At 40.0% G+C, this 25,436-nt stretch overlaps 4 protein-coding genes and 1 long non-coding RNA gene across 8 annotated transcripts; 3 read left to right on the forward strand and 2 right to left on the reverse strand.

Annotated features, from left to right (window-relative positions):
• Positions 1-2,392: 2,392 nt before the first annotated feature.
• On the reverse strand, positions 2,393-11,448 carry LOC6037522 (zinc finger protein 2 homolog). Its single transcript, XM_001847325.2, has 5 exons — positions 11,431-11,448; positions 9,795-11,365; positions 9,666-9,727; positions 2,631-2,714; positions 2,393-2,570 (listed from the first exon to the last, which is right to left on the reverse strand). The coding sequence occupies exons 2-5, from the start codon at positions 11,348-11,350 to the stop codon at positions 2,479-2,481; spliced, it is 1,794 nt and encodes a 597-aa protein (XP_001847377.2). The 5' UTR covers positions 11,351-11,365; positions 11,431-11,448; the 3' UTR covers positions 2,393-2,478.
• LOC119765280 lies at positions 7,218-7,496 on the forward strand. The gene is made up of 2 exons (XR_005276613.1): positions 7,218-7,280; positions 7,339-7,496. It is a non-coding gene; the product is annotated as an uncharacterized LOC119765280 (long non-coding RNA).
• Positions 11,449-11,805: 357 nt separating the features above from the next.
• On the forward strand, positions 11,806-13,605 carry LOC6037471 (tRNA (guanine(10)-N2)-methyltransferase homolog). The gene is made up of 3 exons (XM_001847326.2): positions 11,806-11,968; positions 12,108-12,969; positions 13,035-13,605. Exons 1-3 carry the CDS (start codon positions 11,903-11,905, stop codon positions 13,574-13,576), a joined length of 1,470 nt encoding a protein of 489 aa, XP_001847378.2. The 5' UTR covers positions 11,806-11,902; the 3' UTR covers positions 13,577-13,605.
• On the reverse strand, positions 13,589-21,608 carry LOC6037469 (ADAM 17-like protease). Of its 4 annotated transcripts, XM_038258561.1 has the most exons (6): positions 21,424-21,608; positions 20,382-21,352; positions 15,235-15,373; positions 14,249-15,154; positions 13,789-13,948; positions 13,589-13,731 (listed from the first exon to the last, which is right to left on the reverse strand). In XM_038258561.1, the coding sequence occupies exons 1-6, from the start codon at positions 21,533-21,535 to the stop codon at positions 13,695-13,697; spliced, it is 2,325 nt and encodes a 774-aa protein (XP_038114489.1). In that variant the 5' UTR covers positions 21,536-21,608; the 3' UTR covers positions 13,589-13,694. The 4 variants fall into 4 exon arrangements, 2 of the variants coding, with proteins under 2 accessions (XP_038114489.1, XP_038114490.1); XR_005278070.1 differs by lacking the exon at positions 13,589-13,731 and having other exon boundaries at positions 13,805-14,126; positions 14,179-15,154; XM_038258562.1 differs by lacking the exons at positions 13,589-13,731; positions 13,789-13,948; positions 15,235-15,373 and having other exon boundaries at positions 14,975-15,154.
• An 81-nt stretch (positions 21,609-21,689) lies between these two features.
• Positions 21,690-22,398, forward strand: LOC6037470 (trafficking protein particle complex subunit 6b). The gene is made up of 2 exons (XM_001847328.2): positions 21,690-21,874; positions 21,940-22,398. Exons 1-2 carry the CDS (start codon positions 21,800-21,802, stop codon positions 22,327-22,329), a joined length of 465 nt encoding a protein of 154 aa, XP_001847380.1. The 5' UTR covers positions 21,690-21,799; the 3' UTR covers positions 22,330-22,398.
• The last annotated feature ends 3,038 nt before the right edge of the window (positions 22,399-25,436 follow it).

The raw sequence follows: 25,436 nt of genomic DNA on the forward strand, positions 1-25,436 counted from the left end.
AACTATGATGGTTTAGTTAAGTACCATTAACTAAAGTTTTGATTAATTATAAATTCTTTCGGCTTCAGCATATTGGTACTTTTAACATAAAAACAGCTATATTTATACTCATAATTGATAAAATATGCGTTTAAGTTGATTACAACAAGCATTCATTGTATGTTTAAGAGAAACTTTTGCTTAAATACACAGTTTTCTTTATTTTTGTAAGTTAAATTAACAGGGGTCCACTTTTGGAAAAGTTTGGATTTTCGTTGTCCTATATTGGACCCCCCTAATTTTTGCTCGAAAATGAGCAGTTCTTCGTTTTATTTTAGTAAAGTTACTTAAACTTACATTATTTCGACCTGCTGAAGTTGAATAATCAGTCAAAAAATGATTGGATAGTTAATTCAATCATAAAATATAAATGCAGTTTTGTTGTGAAAATGCTAGTGGCCATGGTTGATTTCAGATGTCGAACTCAAAACACTTATTTTGGCTGAAAGGACACGTCAATGTCAGCCAACATTGTTTTAAATGATGCTGAACATGCCAAATAAAAAATTTGTAGACAAAAACACGCTTGCAATTGTGATTTTATTGAATTTTTCATCAAAAACCCTTCAGAGGGTCCACTATAGGAAAGGGGTCCACTAATGGATAACGTACCCTAGCAACTTTACAAAAATAGTTTTCATAAACTAATGTTTTGATAAGTTTAACTTAAAAAAACTATATTTTAACCAATTTTTAATATAAACTCACTAAACAAAGTTATCAGAAGTTCAAAGTTGTCCCAAACTGGCTAGAGGTACTTGTATTTGACACAGAAACAACATTTCATAAAATAATTCACTAAAATCGATCAGATTTTGTACTTTTATTAGTACGGACAATAATTTGACCTCTTTTTAAAACATTTTTCAGTAAAGTATCTTTGTAGTTTTTAGAATAGGTTTTTTACAAATCCAATTACTCGATCTTGAAAAGATCATTCTGCCGCGTCGATTGATGTATAAAACATTATAAAACTTATTGCACACTTTGCACCAAATTCTCCACCCTTGCAAATATCTGCTCACCAAATATTTGCACACTTCAAATCCTCCCCTCGCCCCCTCTTGCCTATAATGGTGCGTGTCTCGACTGAGCTTTGATGCTTTCGACCACTTTAGAACAGTTTCAAACTAGGGTGTTTGTATTAGATAGTTTTTTTCTACTGTAGTTTGAGGTGTGTATTTACTTTGTTGGAGAGCTTTCCACAACTTGCACGATTGTCTAAAAATCGCTGCAATCTTCAATAAAACTTTAGCTGAATTGTATGTACTTTTACATCACAAAAAGTTTCCGTACGGGGTGCGGACAAATATTTGACTCACAGTCAGCGATGGAATAATCATCATCAAAAGAAAATCATTGGATGTTCATCAAGAGAAAAAAAATCCGAAAGGATCATGCTCTCCTCTCTCGCGCACGAAAGATCGGTAAAAGGAATCTTAAAAAAATCATCATCTTGATTATTCGGCGGAACATCTTTTTAACTACTACACTTGCAAGTGTAACGTCACACGTCGAAAAATGATCTGTAACATTTTGTAGATGGGTAAAGTGAAATAATCAATTTTAAGTAATGCTGACAAAGAAATTCACAAAAAATCATCAGCAGACTGATTTTTTTTCCAAAATTATCAAACTTACGGACAAAATTCTGCAACTACCTGTTTGTGAAAACAGTAAATTTCTGTTGTAAATTTTTGGGCAAACAGTATTATACTTTAGGAGATGAATAAAAAAATATATCCGTGATTAGGGCGACCTACGTCGTGTTAGCACAAACTGTGATGTGACCACCCTGCTTCAAATCATTTGCCGGTTGTGCGTCGCCGTCGTCATCCGCTCACTTGGTGGCCCAAGTAAAATTTATGAACTTTTGGACAAACAAGCGGAAAACGAGCACCGGGGAACACGATGTTTACAAAACGCCCGGAATAATACTTTACTTGCATGCTAGTGAGTTTTTGTGAGCAACGGAGGGGTTTTTCATTCTAGCAAGGCACCAAGACGGAAGCGGACGATTAATCGTCTCAACGTTTTCGTGTCCCAGACCTGGCCCTGTCAATCATCCGATCAGCCCCGCCAGTACCAGCAGCAACCGACGTCCTGCTCAGGACACGCATCATCAATCTCCGCCCTGCGTCTCAAGAGACGGAGAGGAGGGTGGGGACGTGATCGAAAGGACACGACCAACACGGTGACAAGAAGGGGAATGGGTTGGGGGGGGATTACGTTTGTCTGTGTCATGTCGTCGTCTGCGCTGGATGACGGGAAGGACGTCGATAAATAATATCCTGCTGTGAGGGAAGGGCTTTCTCGTTATTCGATTTCCGAATGATATTTTGAAAAAACTCAATTTGTAGTATGATAGGTCAACTTGTTTGCGGATCCTCTACGCTCTAATGGGTGTGAACTGAAAAAATAACATAATCAGAAAAACTGCTACTCGAAATGCATCTGCCGATGTTCTCGGAAAAGTTTCTTGTTGTTGAATGTGGCCGTGCACACGTTACAGGTGAAGATGATGACAGCGGCTGGAAGAAAAAGTCAATTTTAGCCATATGAAACACTACATTTTGCTCTCTTATTCTTACCGTGAACGGCGGATTCGTGATCGTTCTGCAGTCGACGAGTGATGAAAGTTTTGTCGCAATACGTGCACTTGTACGGTTTGATTCCTGTGTGTGAAAAAATTAAAAAAAAAAACAATTTAACGTAGTACAAATCTGGAGTTTTTTTTTACAATTCGATCATCTTTTGCTCCGTAATCTGTACATCTCGAGAACTACATCAGCAAACTTGGCCCAGAGGTAGGGGCAGGGGAGGGGGTAGAATGGACCATGGGGGCAGAATGGGCCACTCTTGGTTTTGGGCTTTAGGCAAAGGTCTTATAAAGGACGTCAAATAACATCACCAAACCGAAAACCACTTTTGAATTCATTGTATTTTTCGAATTATGAGCAAAAATGTAAATTTATTGACAAAACCACGAAAATGCTGATTATTTCGAGGATTTTAAATAAGCTTTCTGAAAATTTGGATTGTTCGAAAAGGTTTGTTCAATGTTTATAGTGTTACTAGATGTAAGAAGGTAAAGAAACAACAACGGAACCATCAAATCATTTAGAGGCTTGGTGGTGAAAGTGTCAAATTTAAATCCACTTGGAGGCAGAATGGACCACCCTTTTTCTGCTTCAGAAATACAAGCAAAAGTTACGAATTTGAGTTAAATGGATTATTTCACTCCTGGTAGCTTCAACATCACGTTAATTGCAACATTAGTTGATTTTTTAGTTGTTTTGATGCTTATTTGTAAAAATAATGTCTTATTACAACGTTAATATGTTTATTAGGTCTATTCCCGTACTTGCAGAATTGCAGAATTTCTGCAGCTTCTGCAGAATTCTGCAGCCAGCATGAGTCACTTTTTTGCAGCACGTTCCCGTACTTTTCAGCTCGCTCTCTTCATCTCTCTCTTTTGCAGAAGTACTGCAAGGAGAGAAACCGCAAAACTTTTGCCTGGGTAGCGCGTTCCAGTACTTTTTCTGCAATATTGTACACAGCTGAGTGGATTTACTCAAATTGGGTACCGTAAACTGGGGTCAATCGGGACGCATGGGGCGAATTGGGACAGCAGTTTTAACCATGTTGGAGCACAATATTTTGATTTTTCTGGTTAGTTTCGGTTAGAACAGACTCAGACCAACAAAATGTGTACATCCATTTCCAAATATAAACGCTTTAAGTGCTCTAAAAACTGCTGTCCCTATTCAGACTGAAGTCCCGATTCACCCCAGATTACGGTATTAAAGTTGTTTTATTATTTCAAAATATTAAAAAAAAATGGTTCACAAAAAAAAGTAATTAAAAAATTCTTAAGTTAAGTTTACCTCTGTAACGGGGATATTATTTTGTATGCAGTACAACATTTTATTCAAAAAATCAAGGATGTATTATTTATTAAGTAACTAGAAATTAATTATGCTTAGGTAGAAATTAATATAAGAAACAACTCAAATTTTTCACATCAGGTAAAAATAATACAAATGAGAGTGGCAGATACGTGTAATAAATATGATTAAAAAAAGGCAAACAAAGGTTTTATATAGAAGGGACCAACACATGTTTTAGTTGCAGAATGTTTGAAAGATTATTCATAATAACATAAATAAATTATGACTGGATGTCACACGAAAGAACAACGGAGACGCAGCAAAATTGACAAAATTAAAAAAAAAAATGAATCAAAAACTCAAAAAATTTGAAAAACTTAAATTAAGAAATCCGGAAATTACAAAATCCATGATTAAAAATATTAAAAAAATCTAAAATTTTCAAATTGAGAAACTTTCAAATAACATTTATCAGATATTTGAGATTTTTAAAATGAAAAATAAAAAAGAATAATAAATCACAAATTCAAAGCTTAAAAATCAAATAATTATAAACTAAATATTTCAAAATGTTTTAAATTTCAAAAGAATTTTTATTTTAAAAATTCAAAATAAAAAAATAAAGGTTGAAAACAAAATTGAAATAAAAAAAAACAAAAGTTTGAATATTTATGAGTTCAGAACACCAAAAATTCAAAAGCTACAGTTAAAAATAATAAGATAGAAAATTTAAGAAATTATAATTTCAAAAATAAGTAAAATTAAAAAAAATCTGTAAATCAAAAATTTTAAAACTCAAATATAAATAAAATAGAAGCAGTCCAAATTTCCAATCTCTAGATCATCTAAATTTGAGTTTCTCAAATATGACTCCAAAATATGTGTGTTTTTTATGATTCAAGATGGCGAAGAATTCAAGAATTTAAGAATTTAGGAACTTAAGAATTTAATTATTTGAAAATTTATGAATTTAAGAATTCAAGAATTTCAGAGTTTCAGAATTTTAATTTCGACAAAATTACATTAATATTTTTTTTGTTCATATAAGAATACAAATTGGTAGCACCGTTGAAGGTACAATTTATTATTTGCCAATTAAATTTACCTATTATTTTAGCACATATATTTAGTATATTTAAAATCAATTTAAGATCAAAAATTATTCGCAATTCGCAATTTTCAGTGTAAGAACGGGCCTTGACCGATCTTATGCACTAGGTTCCCAACGAACACGCACTGCCCTTACACCTACATCTCACCCTTGCTCTGAGTCAGTACGAGCAGCACGCTAGAACACGCTTTGAGTGTTCGTGCCAGGCATGCACACCTTCTTTTCCGGTTACGCATTTTAACTCGGCCGGGGGTGGTACATTACGTAGGGTTTGATGTAAGTATAAGCGCCTAACCATTTATAGTGTGCCTATCAACTTTCATTAAAGCAAAAACTGTTTTATTTTTAGTTTGAATTCAAAAACTAGTTGTTATTTACTGTGTTTTGTTTTCTCCTGAAATCTTTCCTAGTGTTGAGTCGTGTTTTTATGTTGCTATTTCTTTTGTCGCGGTGTTTTGTTACAATTTTGGTCCTAAGCATTTTATAAAAGTTTTTCAAAAGTACAATAGTAATATTTGTGTTAATTCTTTGATCACTCCAAAGAATGAGTAAGGGCTCGAACCTCATTTGTTTGAAGAAAAGGGTAAAGATTGAAAACAATGGACAATGAAAGAAATATACTATTTGAAGAATCAATAGTAAAAGAAAGATAGTAATTTATAAAGTAGATAAAGAAATTAACTATAATTTATAAATAGAGGTAAAAAAAACAAGCTTAGATTGTATTGAGGGCAATTTATAGGCCCAAATTTGAATATTGGCCCAAAATGAATATTGAATTATTCAAATAGACAAATAAAGAAAAGGCACATGATAAACAAAATTTACTGCCAAATTAAGGATTGATTGATTGATTGATTGATTGATTGGTTGGGAAGGGGGAAAGCAGGGAAAGCAGGGAAAGCAGAAAGTATGTTACAGCAGCATCAATTGGTAAAATAGAGTGAAAAAGCGTTGAGAAATAAGAGAATCAAATGAGTAAAATCGAAATGGAGGATAGTAAACAGAGCCGCGTTAGAAAATCAGTGAAACAAAATAAACAGAAGATAGGTGGTAGCTGAGAATGAAGAGAAGAGAAACCCCGTTGTGCGATGTTTCAGGTACATCCACAGCAGTTGACTCAACATACTGCGAATCAAAACAATACCGTCTACAATCACAAATTACTTCCCTTTCCCACAATGTCGCGCCCCTTTCTTTTAGCCGTCTCGACTTTGACCCACGGTGGTCAAAGGTTTACGATCCGTTTCCACAGGCCACCAGCTAGGTCATCATGAAAACCAAGCCAACGTGGAGGTAAGAAAATAGGACACTTGCAAGGAACCAGAGTTATACTGTCTTGATCAAGTATGATCTAACAGGACTACGGACGTAGTCAGTGACGCTCCTTCCAGGATGTTCCTCGCCTGAGCGTCAACTGAAGAGGTATCATCAGCATCATTCGCACTTGGCCTGCAAGTGGATTTACTCAAATTGGGTATTAAAGTTGTTTTATTATTTCAAAATATAAAAAAAATGGTTCACAAAAAAAAATAATTAAAAAATTCTTAAGTTAAGTTTACCTCTATAACGGGGATATTATTTTGTATGCAGTACAACATTTTATTCAAAAAATCAAGGATGTATTATTTATCAAGTAACTAGAAATTAATTATGCTTAGGTAGAAATTAATATAAGAAACACCCAACTGGCAGTCGCATGATTGTGAAGCATGGCGGCATGAAAGTATATCAGAATCTGCATGAAATCTGTCCTCAGGCATTTTTTGCGATATAGGAGTATGACATTTTTGCCCGTTACCGACAATTATCGACATTACCGGCTTTTTGGTTGTATTTCACAAAAAAAAAACACTTAGCAGATCGAGGATTGAACCACCAACTTCTTGGTTATTGATCCGACACGCTACCACCGCACCATGGACGCTTGATGAAAAGTGAGTGAAAGAGCACCAACATATGCTTCTCTTTGGAGTGTTGCCCGGGGACGGGCCAGCTTTATATGTGTTGGTGAGAACTGCAGATCGCTGAAATTTTTACACGCGGGCAAAAATGATCTACGGGCTTGCTGCAAAAAATGTTATAAAATATGACATTTTCTGCAGCAAATCCAATGTTGCAGATTTTGAGATATATTTTTCATTTGGGTGAACAACTCAAATTTTTCACATCAGGTAAAAAAATACAAATGAGAGTGGCAGGTACGTGTAATAAATATGATTAAAAAAAGACAAACAAAGGTTTTATATAGAAGGCCGGCCAGCGGGTATTGGATTGGACCACACACACACAACAAAGGTTTTATATAGAAGGGACCAACACATGTTTTAGTTGCAGAATGTTTGAAAGATTATTCATAATAACATAAATAAATTATGACTGGATGTCACACGAAAGAACAACGGTGACGCAGCAAAATTGACAAAATTAAAAAAATGAATCAAAAACTCAAAAAATTTGAAAAACTTAAATTAAGAAATCCGGAAATTACAAAATCCATGATTAAAAATATTAAAAAAATCTAAAATTTTCAAATTGAGAAACTTTCAAAAAACATTTATCAGATATTTGAGATTTTTAAAAATGAAAAATAAAAAAGAATAATAAATCACAAATTCAAAGCTTAAAAAATCAAATAATTATAAACTAAATATTTCAAAATGTTTTAAATTTCAAAAGAATTTTTATTTTAAAAATTCAAAATAAAAAAATAAAGGTTGAAAACAAAATTGAAATAAAAAAAAAACAAAAGTTTGAATATTTATGAGTTCAGAACATCAAAAATTCAAAGTCTATCTTAATGGAAACTATGTTAGAAAGGTCCCTTAAGTCATTTCTTATCTCCCTTCAACGTTGTATTAGACGAAATGGCTTGTTTTCTAAGGTGGCATTCTGCCCCGCACCCAGGAAAAGGAGCCGAAAAAAAATTAAGTTGCTCAAAAATAGGGGAAATATACCCATTTTAAGCCTAATAAGCGGTCGTGTCCGGAAATCTGTCCTAGATAAACAGGACCACCCGCGTGACCACTTCAACCGAATTTTGTAATAAATTTACACCAAAATATTATTTTTGGTTAACCTCTTTCGCGTTCGCTATTTTCCTATGTTGATGTAAACAATCAGAATACACCAATACTAGGTACTTCATCTAAAGCTTTGTTGATGGTGGGCTATTCACACATACTAATGCACATTCTCTATCCAATGCATTGTTTATGGTGGGCTCTTCACACTTACTAATGCGTGGGCTCTTCGAGGTTTTGGTGACTGTCAAACGTTCTAGACGTTTACAGTGGTGCCAGAGGGCTGACCAGCGCTCTTTTGGGTCTGCTTAGTGCTGCCAAAATTGATGAAAATTTAAGCGAACACGCACGAAAAGTAGCATTTATAGAGAAAATTTCCTGGCAACACTGGTTCACTCCAACAGGCACTGCACTAGCATGTTGGTGGTGTTGGTGGCCACCCTTTGTTATTTATTTGATTTTGATTCTCGCTCTGTTTTCTTCAGCCTTCGATTGGAATGGGTAGTCAAAATTGAAACGTCAAAAGACTTAACGCGTTGGTTTTTTTTATGGCGCTTGCTAATTATTTACATGTTTCGGGATTATTTTTCAAGTGAGTGACTAACTAATGTGCAAAAAAAACATGTTGCCGGTAGTTGGAAGCAATTTTATATCTTAAGCGCTTTTAAATCGTTGGCGCAAGTGAAAAGATATTGATGGTGACATTCATTAAGCAGTTAACCTCTCATCTTGCGTGTGGATGTGTGTGCCACCAAAATGATGAGAAATGGTCTCGCAAAATACAAATAATGATCAAAAGTGCCGGGAACCGTGGTGTAGGGGTAAGCGTGGTTGCCTCTCACCCAGTCGGTCCCGGTGGCATTTTTCGAGACGAGATTTGTCTGATCACGCCTTCCGTCTGACGGGAAGTAAATGTTGGCCCCGGACTAACCTAAAAAGGTTAGGTCGTTAGCTCATTCCAGGTGTAGGAGTCGTCTCCCTGGGTCCTGCCTCGGTGGAGTCGCTGGTAGGCAGTTGGACTAACAATCCAAAGGTCGTCAGTTCGAATCCTGGGGTGGATGGAAGCTAAGGTGTAAAAAGAGGTTTGCAATTGCCTCAACAATCAAGCCTTCGGACACTTAGTTTCGAGTAGGAATCTCGCAATCGAGAACGCCAAGGTAATGCTGTAGAGCGAATAATTCGATTCGATCAAAAGTGTATTAAATTTGATCTTTTTGGCCAGTAAGTAGCATACATTTTCGTGCTTACTCGAAGCGGTGCTGTTGCTGGTAAGTTTAAAGCCAAAATAGTATTTTTGGAGCTTTAATCGAGCATCAAACTCTTCATATGACGAAGATAGGTGTTTGATTAGAAAGGGTATATGTCTCCTAGTTTTCAGCTAAAAAGCCCACTACACTGAATTCATAAATTTGTATGTTATGCTATGGTTTTTGGTGGATTTTCCTTAGGCGGTCCATTCTGCCCCCCTGCCCCTATAACGGTACATATTTTGAGCACCGTGTAATCGGATTCACCTTGAACGCTAGTTAACACCTAGGTAACATTTTTGTTAACTAGGTATGCACGTACTACTTTTTTTTACATAATCTTAACTTGACTCACCCGTGTGCCCCATCTCGTGCCGATGCCTGTTGGTATGGTCCGCGAACGTCTTTTCACAATATCTGTAAAAAGTTAGCACACTCCGGTTAGGACAGATCAGTTAGCAATCGTATCAAGAATGTGTCCAACCTGCAGGAGTACGGTCGCTCGCCCGTGTGCGTGCGCATGTGAAGGTCGAGCCGGGCCTTCAGACGGAACGCCTTCGGACAGTGTTGACACTGGAACGGAAGCTGGTCCATGTGGATGACTTCGTGTTTCTGCAGTGACCCCTTGCGCTGGAAGCCGGTTCCACAGGTGGCGCAAACGAACGGTTTTGCAGTGGAATGACTCAGCATGTGGGCTTTGAGATAGGCCGCCGAGGCGAATCCCTTCGTGCAGAGTTGACACTCAAAGGGTCGGAGGTTCTGGTGCATGCGTTCGTGGGAGGCCAATTGTTGGGCGCTTGTTAGATGCTTACCGCAAAGTGAGCACTGGCGGAGCGAGCCAACGCGCCTGTACCGTCGCTTCTGATGAAATAGAAGCGATTGATACGTGAGGAACCGTTTGAAGCAAACCGAGCACTCGTGTGGTTTGTCTCGGTGCGCTGGCAGATCGTACTCGATCTTGTTCGTGCTATGATCTTCGTGGGCATGCGCAATCATGTCGGTTTCGTTTTCGAACACCTTGCGACATCCGGTGGCACAGCAGATTCGAGTTTCGGGGCCATACCGGGGCATGACCCGTATCGGTTCCAAGTAATCCGACTGGATAACTTCACGCTCGGGATGGTTGTGAGCATGCTGGTAGCGACGCTTCGGGTCAACGATTCTTGCACGACACCGGATGCACTCGTAGATTTTGGTGGCTTTCTGGTGCTTTCGGTGCGCTTCTAAGGCCACGGATGAAGTGTACCGCCGGGCGCAGGTCGGACACACAAACTTTTTCTGCAAATTGATGGTGGATTTGCTGGCATGTCCCGCCGAATGCTCCGCCATCTCTTCCTCAGTATCAAATACCTGGTAGCAACCGCAGCACATGAACTGTCCCTCTTGGCGTTCCAGCACTTGGAACATTTCTCGCTCGGTATCGTCCATCTCTTCGGCTCCTCCTGCGTCAGTCGACACGTTCGCTTTTGTAGGCCTCTTCTTCCGTTTGCCACTCAGTGGTTTTCCCCTTCCCGTGACCGGTCGCATATTGCTCACCCTCTCAACGCTCTTGGTTTCTTCCAGCGATTCCTCAAATCCCTGAAACTCCACGTCCGATCCCGACTCCATCTTCAGCTCAAAAATCAGCTCCTCATGGTGATCTTTCTCGTCATCCTTCCAGATAACCTCCTCATACTCCAGATACTCCTCCACCCCGTTGTCCTCGTCCACCTCTACCTTTTGAATCTCCAGCAGCGGCAGCTTCTTACTTACGCTCCCGGTACGACCCGCCTTGAACATCTGCCTCAGCGATCGATCCGTCAGCCGAACTTGTCGGATAAACTCCACGAAGCGTCGCAACTCCTGCACGCACCGCTCGCAAACGCTCTCCGGCAGGCCGTCTCCCGTCCGGACCTGGATCGCCGTCAACTCCTCGATTACGTCCGTTATCGGACTGTTTTCGTCTGCGTCCAGCGGAGAAGCTACCGAGAGGAGCGTATCCGCACTGGCCATGCACGCACGGCATACCGCTGCAAAGTTGACCTCGGTGACGGAAGTCATAGCACTGCTGGTTTGCTGAGCGGAAAAGTCGGAATAACGTAATTTTTGTTCAGTTTTAACTCGCGAGTGATTCTTCTAACTTTTTGAAGTGCTTCAAGAGGTTTCGAATTTTAAGTGGAACTTGTTTACATTAACAAGGCAGCTGTCACTTTTGCTCCGGCAGTCGGTACCGCTGTACACAAAGTTGCAGTGATGCCAGAAACCCAGTTCGTAAAAGTGTAAACTTTACTCTTTTTCAAGTACACTGAAACCCCGATGGTTTGACACACCAATTATTGTCAAATGAACGAGATTCTAGACGAGATTACGTTTTGCGTTGGCCCGAGCCAACATCCCGATCTACCACTGAGGCAGAAGCGTTACCACTTGGCTACGTGACTCGATCGTAGCTCGGTGGTAGCGGCGGAAGCGAAGACAAGCAAAGACCCTCTCCTTAAAAAAAGAAAGACGCCACTGCACTTGTTATGTTTGTAAACAAACCAACGTGCTCAAGTAGATTCGGTGCACATATCAGTTCATGTCCAGGATATCACCCTGAAAATCAGCCTCGGAATGGCCTCATCGTGGAAAAAGTACGTCCTATGGTTCGCCCAGGAGCACGTGGACTTCCGGCAGGCTGTAAGTTGTTGTTTAACAGACATGTGACTGTGTCAATCTGGTTAGCTATGGGCTGTGCTATGACGGCCTGAACCAGAACTAGGCTACAAGCGAGTGCGATGTTTGACCAGTACACTAAGGTTCAACGTTCTCCCTTTAGGAAATCGCCTCTCTGTTACGAGTATGGAACATTCCGATGAACACTGCCAAAAACCACCGTCCGGAGAATCCGTTCTGGGTCGTGGAACTCCAGGGTGAAGAGGACGCGCGCAAGTTGGCCTCCCGATCGATGTCACTGCGGTGTATTTTCGAGCTGTGGTCGCACACCAATCTGCTTGGAGCGTTCCACGACCAGCTGAACGGTTACATTAAATCCAACATGGCCTCGTTGGGACCGTTGTTCCGCGAGGACCGCAGCTTCAAGGTAACCGTTGAGACGTACAATAAGCACTTCTCGCAAGCGGAAAAGGTGGCCAAAATTGAAACGCTACACTATCTGCCGGTGACCGGTCCGGTAAACCTTAAAACGCCGGACGTTCACTTTTGGTACATCGAGTTCTGGGGGTTGGATCCGATGAACGTTCCGGAGGCTCCGCTGGACGTGCTGTTTGGCCGATGGGTAGCCGATGGACGGCGTGACATGATTAACGAAATTTCGCTCAAGAAGCGTAAATTCATCGGGAATACCTCGATGGATCCGCAGCTATCGCTGTTGATGGCAAACCAGGGATTGGTTCGGCAGGGTGACCTGGTGCTGGATCCGTTTGTGGGTTCCGGGTCGCTGTTGGTGGCTGTGGCCAAATTTGGCGCATACGTGCTCGGGAGCGACATCGATTATATGACGGTCCATGGGAAATCTAAACCTACGCGAGTCAACCAGAAGGTGCGCGAAGCCGACGAAAACATCTACGCCAACTTGAAGCAGTACGGCTGCGAAGACCGGTTTGTGGACGTGTTGATATCGGACTTTTCACGTAGCATTTGGAACACCAACCTGATGTTCGACAGCATCATTACGGATCGTAAGTGTCTTGATCAGCTTATTAGTTTGAAGGGATATACAGCTCGACATTTTTTTTCTTTCCAGCACCCTACGGAATCCGCGAGGCCACCGAGTGCATCGAGTTCAAGACGCAGCGGCGGGCAACCTGCCTGAACGAGGGCGTCGTCCACTATCCGTCCACCTCGCCGTACCAGTTCGATCAGCTGTACCGCGATCTGATGAACTTTAGCGCGCGTTACCTCAAGCTGGGAGGTCGGCTGGTCTGTTGGTTTCCGGTGCTGCGGAAGGACTTCACCGATGAAATGCTGCCACGTCACAAGTGCCTCAAGCTGGTCGCCAACTCGGAGCAAACGTTGACGGTGTACAGCGCGCGCCGCCTGCTCACCTACGAGAAGGTCTCCGACCGGGTCGAGGATTTGGACTCGTACGAGCTGGCGCAGGCCATGGTGGACACGTTCCGGCGGCGGTACATGAACATGGTGCAGCAAACCAGCGGCACGCGGAAGGAACGGCGAGCTGCGCTGCGTGACGTTGGCCGTGAGGAAGCCATGCGACGGGGAAAGACGCTGGACGCGGACGGAAAGTGGAAGTTTATGAGTGGGAGAGGTGATAAGGCGGACAAGTAATAGACGGAGTGGGAATTTTTCGACATAAATTTGAGTTTTATTTTGTGAGAAAGGGACACTACAGGGGAGTACGTTGGGGGAAGAATCGATTCTTCCGATGGCAGTTTTTCAGGTTCGTCTACATACGGGCGACTGTAATTTTCTGGCGGGGAACCCTACAACAAGTAACACGTGTAATTTAAGCAATCCATCGGAGCAAATCTCAAAAATACCTAATGTGGATGACACGGCGACGATCGCTCGGGTGGATCAGGTCCAGCTTCTGGCTCCACTCGTACTCTTTCCAGTCCTCCTTTCGCTTCTTCCGGTCAAAGTACGATATGATGCAGCTGACCGGAATCCAGAACAGGGCCGTAAGCATCACCACTGCCACTAGAAGTTGCGAAATTGTGTCATTATCGTTTTCAACGTGTTTAATTTGACAGTTGCCTTTAGGTTACCTGACGTTTGATTAACCTTGAACAGGCCCTTGGATCAAGTCAGTTCAATGTAAATCAAGAGTGAGGTAACGCATTGTCATTTGACATAACCAAACTTTTCGGTTCCTTCAGGAAACGTCACAACAGTACTGCTTGCAAACGATTCTGTGCTTTCTTGAACTAAGCTTGCTAGTTAGTACAAGAGAGCACAGATGCATCGATATCCGAGTGGACATAAACCGATTCTACTTACTGACGATGTTGTCCCGCAGAAACCGCAACACCTTGTTGATGTTGATCTCCTCGATGATATCCCAGAACCGCTCGACCACGTCCTGGATGGTTTTCTCGCACATTCCCTTGTTGCAGAAGCCCTGGATGCAGGGCGTCCCGTCCGGAAGCACATCCGGCGGTTCCACCGGGAAGCACGTCTCGTTGATGCTCTGCCGGCAGCACCGCTTGCACGCATCCGTCATCGTGTCGCACATGCAGCTCTGCAGACCCTGCGTCTCGCAGTACGGAATGCACTTCCCGTTGCGACACTGTCCCCGCTCCTGGCACATGGTCCCGTCGCCCATCGGCGGACTTTTCGGACAATCGGCGTGATTACCGCTGCATCGTGCCTCCTGCTCACACGTGGCGTACTGCGCCTCACGACACTTGACCCCGGCCATCATAAACTGACAGTTCTGACAGCACGGCGAGTTCTTGTCACTGCAAACCGCGCCCTGGTTCCGTCTCAGCTTGCAGTTCTTATCGCAGCAAGCATCGTTGTCCTCCGTTCCCAGCAACCCAGCGTCGCACTGTTCGTCCCCCTCAACGCGCAAATTCCCACAGAACGACTCCTCCGGTTCGGAAAAGCACCGGCCCGACTTGGCCTGCAGCACCTTCCGGATCGAGCGCAGCGAACAGGGCGAGAACTTTTTATTGTTCACGTCGTACCCGCTGACCGAGTAGGTGTACATCAGGAAGCTACCACCCTGCGACGCCGACGGTGAACACTCCGGAATGTCCGGATCGTGCTCCGAGCCCCAGTTGTGGCCAAACTCGTGCGCCGTCACGAGATCCGCCTCCCGCGTGATGACCCGCTGGCCGTAGTGGTTCCGCGAACTACTCAGCCCCGAGTTGAGGTACAGCGTGTAACCGTTCTTGAAGTATTCTGGAAGGATTCAAGGTCGAAATGTTAGACGCGCTTCCTGCAAGAGAGAAAACCTGAAACTAGAACACAGTGGAGAGCACCTGGTGTGCAGATGCCGCCGACGGAGTTGCGCCGGGGAGAGCCCACGTACGCCAGACCTAGAATGCCACCCTCGAACTTGAGGTCGGTGAACAGGTGCGCCAGACAAAAGTCTTTGTGGCTGTACTCGCGGGAGAATACCTTTTGTGTGTTAGTTCGTTCCAAATTCCAGAAGCAGCGTGCAGTAGACAAGAGTTGCGATTTGTGGGATTAGTTTCAACTGAATGTTCATCCTGCGATCCACGCAGATTGAAAGGCAGTCTAGAGGAACTACAAACATCTACAACTAGTTTGTTTTGGGATGGTGAAACTGATTGCAGATGAACACGTTGGTAGTCTCAACAAACAGCCAAAACTTGACGATTTCGACCAAGCACCATGTCGACAGCTGCGACATGGGGGTCGTGCATAAACCACGTGGCCTTTTTTTGGAGAATTTTTGACCCCCCCCCCTCATGGTTTTTCGTGGTTTCACGCCAACCCCCCAATATGGCCACGTGGCTTTTTCCTCCCAGGTGAAAAAAACAAAATAAGTATAGATTTCAAAAATTTTTATCCAAAAATGATTTACCCGTCAGTGGTGGTGACTTTTGGTCAAAAAACGATATTGCTGTTGTTATTTTAACACAATAAAAACATTTCAAATTATATCGAAATAAATATTGTTGGGGAATGCTCCTGAATTTACCAACATTTTCCCAAAATATGGCTAGTATAATCACACCGTTCATCAATGCAAATCGTTTTAAAATTAACTCAAACTCACCCTTTAGAGGGGGTGACATTGGGTCAAACAGAAAACATTTTAATTTGTGTAGGTGCTGTAACACCATTAAAAGCAATTTAATAATATATAAAAAAAAACAGAAATTCACTTAAAAGTGTGAAAAAAGTATGATATCACAAAGTTTAAGGTAAATAATAACAGTATAACAATTTATTGAAATGGTACAGAAAGTAAACAATACTCTCAACAAAAGAAGCAACTTAGTAAAACATATGTATTCAAAATTATGGCATTGCAGTGCAATTAATTGCATCCAGAATAAATATGCTTTAAGAATTAAAGCTATTTTGATATATAAACAGCATTCAAGATTTAATTTAAATGCGCTTTAAAATATTTTCTTAAAATCGAAATGAATTAAATAAAAAAGTTTAGTTTCAGGAAAAAAATATTTTCATTTTATTTTAAGGAAAATATCTAGTTATGAAAGCTCCTAGGGGAACGGCATCTAATTCCAGCGTGCCTCTAATGTTGGCAGGTCAGAACTTTGACATTCAATTAAAGCTTATTAAAAGCGTTTTCAACTGAAATCGAGTGGTAAATAGCTCAATGAGAAGCGAGCAAGCAAGTTTCTATCAAAAGTTTTGCAAAATTAGTTGTTTAAATAGTGAAAATCAGCAAGTTTGATGGAATTAGGAGCGAGTGCTTAACCTGCCAAACATACGAGAATTTCCCCTAGTTAATATTTATTTTATTCCAAACATTCATAAAAATCCAGACTAAAGCTACTTTTCTTTTTAATTAAGCATGATTGATTCCAATGATTCTGTGTGTCCAAAAAGTCAAGAATCAGAGACAGGGACAAACATTCAATATTACGACCTTTTGAAATGTTAGTCTTAATTTTTTTTTTGAAAATATTGATTTCGAAAAGATCGGAAAATTTCACGAAAGTTTAATTTATAAACATTGAAAATCGTACCATTAGTTGCTGAGATATCGACATAAGAAAATTATGGGTTGTTTGGGTAGTAAACATCCATTTTTCTGTTATAAAATCTTTGCATGGCAATATCTTAGCAACAAAGCAACAAAGAATTTTCTCAGCATTTCAAAAATATTTTTTTTAAATTAGGCAAACATGGGCACTAATTTTTTTAAATTAATAACTGCAACTAATTTTTAAAAAAGTTACCTAAAAATAGCTATAACTTGAAAACGGTGCACTAATGTACTTTTAGATTGCAAATTCGATTTTACATCGAAAAATAAAATTGAAATTAAGTTGCGGTCAATATTTCGATTGTTTTTTAATCAGTATTGATTGAAAAATTCATAACTCAAACAACGATTTTTTGCCCGTTCTGAAAATTTCTGAAAAGTTGGCAAAATAAAAAAAATAGTGTTTTTTTGCAAATCATGTTTCAGTGACAAAAAGTGAAATTAAAAATCAGCAAACTAAATTACCATTTATCATTTTTTTCAGTGTAGTCCTTATCCATACCTACAACTTTGCCGAAGACACCAAATCGACCAAAAATTTCTTCAAAAGATACAGATTTTTGAATTTTTATTGCTGCCAAATTTGTATGGAAAACTATATGGACAAACTATTGATGCAAAATGGCTTGGGCACCAAAAAAGGTTTCAGACGGATTAAAAAATTCGCAATTCGCAATTCGCAATTTTCAGTGTAAGAACGGGCCTTGACCGATCTTATGCACCAGGTTCCCGACGAACACGCACTGCCCTTACACCTACATCTCACCCTTGCTCTGAGTCAGTACGAGCAGCACGCTAGAACACGCTTTGAGTGTTCGTGCCAGGCACCTTCTTTTCCGGTTACGCATTTTAACTCGGCCGGGGGTGGTACATTACGTAGGGTTTGATGTAAGTATAAGCGCCTAACCATTTATAGTGTGCCTAACAACTTTCATTAAAGCAAAAACTGTTTTATTTTTAGTTTGAATTCAAAAACTAATTGTTATTTACTGTGTATTGTTTTCTCCTGAAGTCTTCCCTATTGTTGAGTCGTGTTTATCTGTTGCTATTTCTTTTGTCGCGGTGTTTTGTTACAATATTTTGGTCCTAAGCATTTTATAAAAGTTTTTCAAAAGTACAATAGTAATATTTGCGTTAATCCTTTAATCATTTCAAAAAAAAAAAAAAAAAAAAAAAAAGGTTTCAGACGGATTAAAAAAATCAAAAAATTAAAATTTAAGAATAAAGACCGATTTTGTATAGAATTGCTCGAAAATCGATTTCGTGTCTTTGGAAAAGTTGTAGACATCGCGCTAAACATCATTCTTTTAGTCATGGACATCCAAATTGTTTAAGTCTTACTCTTACTTTAAATTGATTTTGCTATCGACTACGTGTTTTGATAAATTTAAAAAAGATTAAGCTAAAATTTGGAATTTATTTTACATTTTTTTTTCAGTTGTTTAAATAGGCAATTATCTACAATTTAAGATTTTTGATCCAACTTTTGGTTGGAGATATTACCTCAAAATAAATACAAAAAAAATAATTAAATAAGTAATTTTCAATCTTTTCAATATCTTTGAAATTATTAATACTGGGACGCCCAACGCATGTCCAATATACACGAATGCCAAAGCCTCCCTAAAACGTTGGAACGGTAACTTCAACTCACAGGTTTTCGGGCTTGTCTCCGAGGATTTTCGGGCGATTTTTTTTTACTAGAGCAAACAAAAGTTGGAACGACGTTTTTGATCGCATAAATTACAGATTTGATCATTTCGAGTTCTGCAATGTTTAAGGATCATCTATACATCCTTATAATTCACTCAAAAAAAAAAATGTCCCGGTTGGTTGAGTTATGCCCGAGAACCAGCGAGTTGAAAGTACCGTTCCATCTTTTTTAATGAATTTTATTTATGTTGGTCTTGACGGCATTGTATTGAAATTTATTTCACAAATTGATATCGGCATTTGAAAATTAAGTGACTCTATAAAACTTAAATTATTTTGATGTGTCTATATATTTGAGTGGTTTTATCTCAAATATGAAGTTGAGAGTATAGTATATTTTCTCAGCTTAAAGAAAAAACTAATATTTTCAGGAAAGGGCACCTTCGGCCCCTATTTGTTTAATCTTTAAATTAATTGAGAAACAAAAACAATGTTTGCTTGAAGCTCGTTTTTTTCTCTAAAAATCTAAAATGTTTGCCCATGTTTCTCTTTGGCTCAAGAGATGGTCCCTATTAACATAAAAAAAATCTAAAAAAATACCTACAACTTTGACGATGGATAGTAAACGTGTATTTTATAAAATGTTATGTAATATAACAATCCGAATTGTGTAACCCATGAAATAAAGAATATATTTTAGACCAAAATATTCATCAAATTTTTTTGTGAATCTTAAAGTATGTATCGTTCGTTTTTTCGTTACTGGTTGTTTTGTAATGTTAGACGTTTCACTTGCAAATGAGGTAGTGATACTGAAATTTTGCGCGATAATCCTGAAATTGGGGTTTTTAGTTTCTTTGTACTTAAAAAAATATTGCATGAGAGAGGAGATACAAGATATCTTGAGTTTGTTTTAAGTGTCAAAAGGAAATCTTTCGATTAAGATTCTTCGATCACTTATAGGACCAGCTACGGTAATTAGCTAAGATCTGAGATTTTGAAAAATTCGCAGAGAATCATTTTTAGGCACTACATTTATAATACATTTTTAGTTTTTTGCCTTGTTACGAAAATCTTATAAAATTGTCAGCAATATTTATTTTTTAAGTTGTTCCAAAATAGAACTACCGAAGACTACATCTACTTTCAATGCAAATTTGCAAGCACATTTTTAGCTACTTGATACCATCAACAAAAAAATGAAATTGTGTTTGCATTTTGGTACGCATTTTTTAGGGTATATTAACTTTGGATACTGTCACTTTATTTTTTAACAGCTTTTAAACTTTTGCAAAACGTAGTTACATGAGTATTAAAAAGTGTACATTCAATTACAGGCTCAAAGTATTGATATGAATCTGCCGAAATATATAATTCAATATTGAATTGGAAAATATTATGACATTGAAATATAAGTAATAATTTTAAACACAATAATTGTTACACTTCAAGTGTAACAAAAAATGTATGCATATAAGTAAATTCAAAGCGCGTATTTTTTTGGTTTTTTTTTTAAGAAAAGATTTTTTTTAAAGGCCACGTGGTCAGCCGTCGACCCCCCCCCCCCCCCCCCCTCCCCCCATGGCTTTTCATGGTTTTTTTCGGTCGGATTTTGGACCCCCTCCCCCCCCTAAGGAGACCACGTGGTTTATGCACGACCCCATGGTGAAGCTTCAACGTCCAGCAGCAAACTTTAGTACATTCCATGTTCCGATACGTGTCCGTGTTTTCATGCTAAAGATCGTTCCATTCCCCCCCGAAACTCACCTCCAGCAGGTTCCGCACGTCCCACTTTTCGCGCACCATGTTGTAGTGCGCCTCACCGCCGCGAACCCGCGTCGGTTCCGAGTGCACCACGATCTTCTTTATGACGAAGCCCATACCCTTGAAGCCCTCCTGATCGGTGCGGTCCTGCCAGATCGTGTCGTTGTAGATTTTGTGCACCCGATCGATGAGACTGATCAAATAGTTGATGGTTGTTTTGGTGTTGCTTCCGCCCATTTCCTGGAAGAATCTGTAATCCGCAACGAGCAGCAGCGGACAGCGCGTCTTCGTCGGAGTGTACTCGTACTGGTCGGCCTGTCGTTTCTTGCGGGACTTCAGCTCGGCCGCCGACACCGTGGCCGCGGTCCAAACCGACGGAATATCATCCGGATCTGGACGCACCCCATCCTCCTCCTCATCGCCATCGTCATCATCGTCGTCGTCATTCGCTTCCAGTTCCAAGCCCTCCTTCACGTAACCGCAAGTCTTCGGCACTCCACCCATCTCACCACCGACGGCATCAACCTGGTCCCAGCTAAACTTGATATCGGACGCCTTGTACGCAATCATGTGCCGATCACTCAGGTGGTCCAAATGCCGCCACGATGGTTCAATGTGGTACGTCTCGTCCGGAAGGAACACCGAAGCCGTCAGAATCCCATCCTCCAAGTGAGCATTAACCTGCGAGTGAACCTCCCCAAAGACGCGACCCCTCAGGAAGTTATCATGGTCCAGGTGCACGATCGATTCCGCCCCGCTTCCGTCCACCGAGTACGCCCGGAAGTTGCTGTGCAGAACGTCCTTGTGGGGATGCAATATCAATCGAAAGTTCCGTCCCAACACCTTGAACTCCACCTCCTTGATCGTGTTGAACGGATGACTGCTCGGTTTCGCCCCGCGCTTCGTGATCCGATGGGTCAGCTGGTCCGCGTGCAACGTTTCGTAGTGCTTCAGATTCTTGTGCAGCTGACCCGCTGAAAACCGATCGATACTGTTATCATGCCCTGCGTTGCCTACCTTGAGGCGTAACCAAAACTTTGCTCACCATTTGTAGTTTGTAAAACGCAGCAAACCAACAAAATCAAACCGGAAGCGATGAGGTTCACCGACGGGCATCGATTCCGGTTATTTTCCACCATTATTGCAGCACTTTTCATGCAAAATTTCCGAATTTTTCAAGACTTTGAAGGGAGAAACAACTTTTTCACTTGGGAACCATCTTTGTTTTGATTTCTTTCTGCTTTGTTTGACGTTTCTTTTGTTCGTGCCGCTGCAAAGAAATTTTGCGTGCGTGAAATCTTGCAGCTCTGTCCAGCAAGTAAACAGATGTAGATAAAAATCGAGGAAAAGTCAAAACAAAGTATTGGAAAGTGCAAAGTTCTTCAAGACTCTAAAATTTCCCTAAATTTACTTGTAAAATAATGGCAGAGGAAGCTATTTTCGAGTATTTGCACTCCGAGATTGTGAGCTACACGTTGAACAAGGAGGGTGACAAGGTAAACATAACAAATTTTTTGTTTTCAATTCACCCCACCCCATCCTCCCCCCTCCCCATCAAAAGGAAAACGACCTGTCCGCGCTGGAGTACATCGGCTACACGACCGGTTACCGGATCATCGAACGCCTCACCCGCGAGTGGCCCCGCTTCAAGGACGAGCTGGACACGATGAAGTTTATCTGCACCGACTTCTGGAGCTCGATTTACCGCAAGCAGATCGACAACCTGCGGACCAACCACCAGGGCGTGTACGTGCTGCAGGACAATGCGTTCCGCTTTCTGACGCGGTTGTCGGCCGGCTCGCAGTACCTGGAGCACGCGCCCAAGTTTGTCGCGTTTACGTGCGGGCTGGTGCGGGGCAGCCTGGCCAATCTGGGCATCACGAGCGTGGTGACGGCGGAGGTGCAAACCATGCCGTCGTGTAAGTTTCATATCCAGGTCAACCGGGGATAGCTTGCGGGAGGAACCGGTGGGAGGGGGGAAAAGGCTACCCGGAATAAACGAGGTGTGCTTTCCGGTTAAGCTTGCTGCGGAAAAGTTTGTTGAAAGAAAGCCTACATTCTTAAGTTAATGAATTTTTATTGATTTTTTTTTTATTTATGAGATGTCGCTTCATCTCTAAGAGTGTATAAAGAGGAACGACTCAAATTGGAAGTCATCATCAAGGAACTCACTGAGGACTTTACAATTGCATAATATTTTATTATATCCGAGATATAATAAAAAAAAAATATCTGTATTTACACTGCCGTTCTATGCTTAATAGTCCCATGTCATTTTTGGACGATTCTGACTTTCAATAATTTGTAAGTTTAGTTTGACATAAACTTTTCGATCTAGTACTTTGTTTGGAAAAATTGTAAAAACAATACCTAGGCTGTTTGTCCCACAGTTACACTTCTACGCATAATTCTGGAGCAACATTTGAAAGGGGCGGTACAACATTGCTCTTACGGCCTTTCATTACACGCGTTTTAATGGGACCAAAGCCCGTGAGAGCAATATCGTACCGCCCCTTTCAAATGTTGCTCCAGAATTGTTCCACCAGGTATACGGAATTACCGTAAACCGGGGTGACTTTGATAGGATTTCAACTTGTTTTTAGAATATTTTCCAACAGGTAAGGTTTTTCTCAAGATTCTTATTTTTAAAACATGTACTGGGGTAGGCCACACAAAGTCCAAGAACTATTTCGGAAAAAAGTTTTTTCAATAATGTTTAGAAAAATAGTTGCAGGCCAAGTGCGAATGATGCTGATGATACCTCTTCAGTTGACGCTCAGGCGAGGAACATCCTGGAAGGAGCGTCACTGACTACGTCCGTAGTCCTGTCAGATCATACTTGATCAAGACAGTATAGCTCTGGTTCCTTGCAAGTGTCCTATTTTCTTACCTCCACGTTGGCTTGGTTTTCATGATGACCTAGCTGGTGGCCTGTGGAAACGGATCGTAAACCTTTGACCACCGCGGGTCAGAGTCGAGACGGCTAAAAGAAAGGGGCGCGACAATGTGGGAAAGGGAAGTAATTTGTGATTGTAGACGGTATTGTTTTGATTCGCAGTATGTTGAGTCAACTGCTGTGGATGTACCTGAAACATCACACAACGGGGTTTCTCTTCTCTTCATTCTCAGCTACCACCTATCTTCTGTTTATTTTGTTTCACTGATTTTCTAACGCGGCTTCTGTTTACTATCCTCCATTTGAATTCGATTTTACTCATTTGATTCTCTTATTTCTCAACGCTTTTTCACTCTATTTTACCAATTGATGCTGCTGTAACATACTTTCTGCTTTCCCTTAATTTGGCAGCGATGTTAATTTTGTTTATCATGTGCCTTTTCTTTATTTATCTATTTGAATAATTTTTCATCTGCCCTATAAATTGCCCTCAAAACAATCTAAGCTTGTTTGTTACTTCTATTTATTAATTATTGTTAATTTCTTTATCTACTTCATTAATTACTATCTTCCTTTTACTATTGATTCTTCAAATAGTACATTTCTTTCACTGTCCATTGTTTTCAATCTTCACCCTTTTCTTCAAACAAATGAGGTTCGAGCCCTTACTCAATTTTTGGAGTGATCAAAGAATTAACCCAAATATTACTATTGTACTTTTGAAAAACTTTTATAAAATGCTTAGGACCAAAATTGTAACAAAACACCGCGACAAAAGCAATAGCAACATAAAAACACGACTCAACACTAGGAAAGATTTCAGGAGAAAACAAAACACAGTAAAATAACAACTAGTTTTTGAATTCAAACTAAAAATATAACAGTTTTTGCTTTAATGAAAGTTGTTAGGCACACTTTAAATGGTTAGGCGCTTATACTTACATCAAACCCTACGTAATGTACCACCCCCGGCCGAGTTAAAATGCGTAACCGGAAAAGAAGGTGTGCATGCCTGGCACGAACACTCAAAGCGTGTTCTAGCGTGCTGCTCGTACTGACTCAGAGCAAGGGTGAGATGTAGGTGTAAGGGCAGTGCGTGTTCGTCGGGAACCTGGTGCATAAGATCGGTCAAGGCCCGTTCTTACACTGAAAATTGCGAATTGCGAATTGCGAATGTTTAGAAAAATAGTTACGTTAAAAATTCTTAGTTTTAATTCCGGGGTGACTTTGATAGTCATAGTTTTTCTTGTTAAAATCATATTTAAGATGTTCAAACTTTATTTTTACGCTAAATGTACCATCACTAAAGTAGCTGATATAGTTTTTAAGAAAAAAAAATCAATGTTTATATTTAGTTAACTAAGGGTATAAGCTTTTAGCAAACTACATATAAATTTTAGGTAAAATTGTTAAAAAGTCGGCATTTTGCCTGAAATTTGTTTAAACTAGTTTTGTTTATAAAATAATCGTTTTTTATTACATTTTATACTGAATTCGAAGCACGAATCACAAGTTTTCACATTTTACATGAAATTTGTTCAACTGAAATTGCCTATACATTTGGAGATTTTTTTAATTTGTGTTTCAAAAACACATATTATTTATTATTTACAAACTTTTTTGACCTTCTCCTAGTGGAAAATTGTCCAAAGAATCCGAAAATTCATTCTGTTTTTCGATCAAAAATCATGTTCATTGAGAAAATCATGACACTTTGAGAAGTTTCATCAACATTTTCTAAACTATAGTTAACTAACTTTTTAAACTTGTCAAAATTTTATGAAAAGTTCTTCTTGAGGTACTTTGAACACTTCTCTACCACGGTCAGTATGTTTCTAAATCATTCCTTGCGTAATTTAATTATACTCTTCATTCTGCGGAAAAATCGCAAACCTATCAAAGTCACCCCGGCTATCAAAGTCACCCCGTTTTACGGTACATATTAGTTTTGCAAAGTATTGTATATTGCTACCTGCTAACATTTTTAAAATTCTGAAACTCTAAACTCAAAGATTCTTAAACTCTAAAATTACTCAATCTATAAATTTAAAAAAAATCAAGAAAAAAATAGAAATTTATTAATTCAAAAAAATAATTGAAAATCCAGAAATTGAAAAAAAACTTTTTTTGTGCTCTCATCCAAAATATGAGCTTGGCTGATT

The sequence above is a fragment of the Culex quinquefasciatus genome, chromosome 1, assembly GCF_015732765.1.
Source record: "Culex quinquefasciatus strain JHB chromosome 1, VPISU_Cqui_1.0_pri_paternal, whole genome shotgun sequence".
NCBI classification, from domain to species: Eukaryota; Metazoa; Arthropoda; class Insecta; order Diptera; family Culicidae; genus Culex; species Culex quinquefasciatus.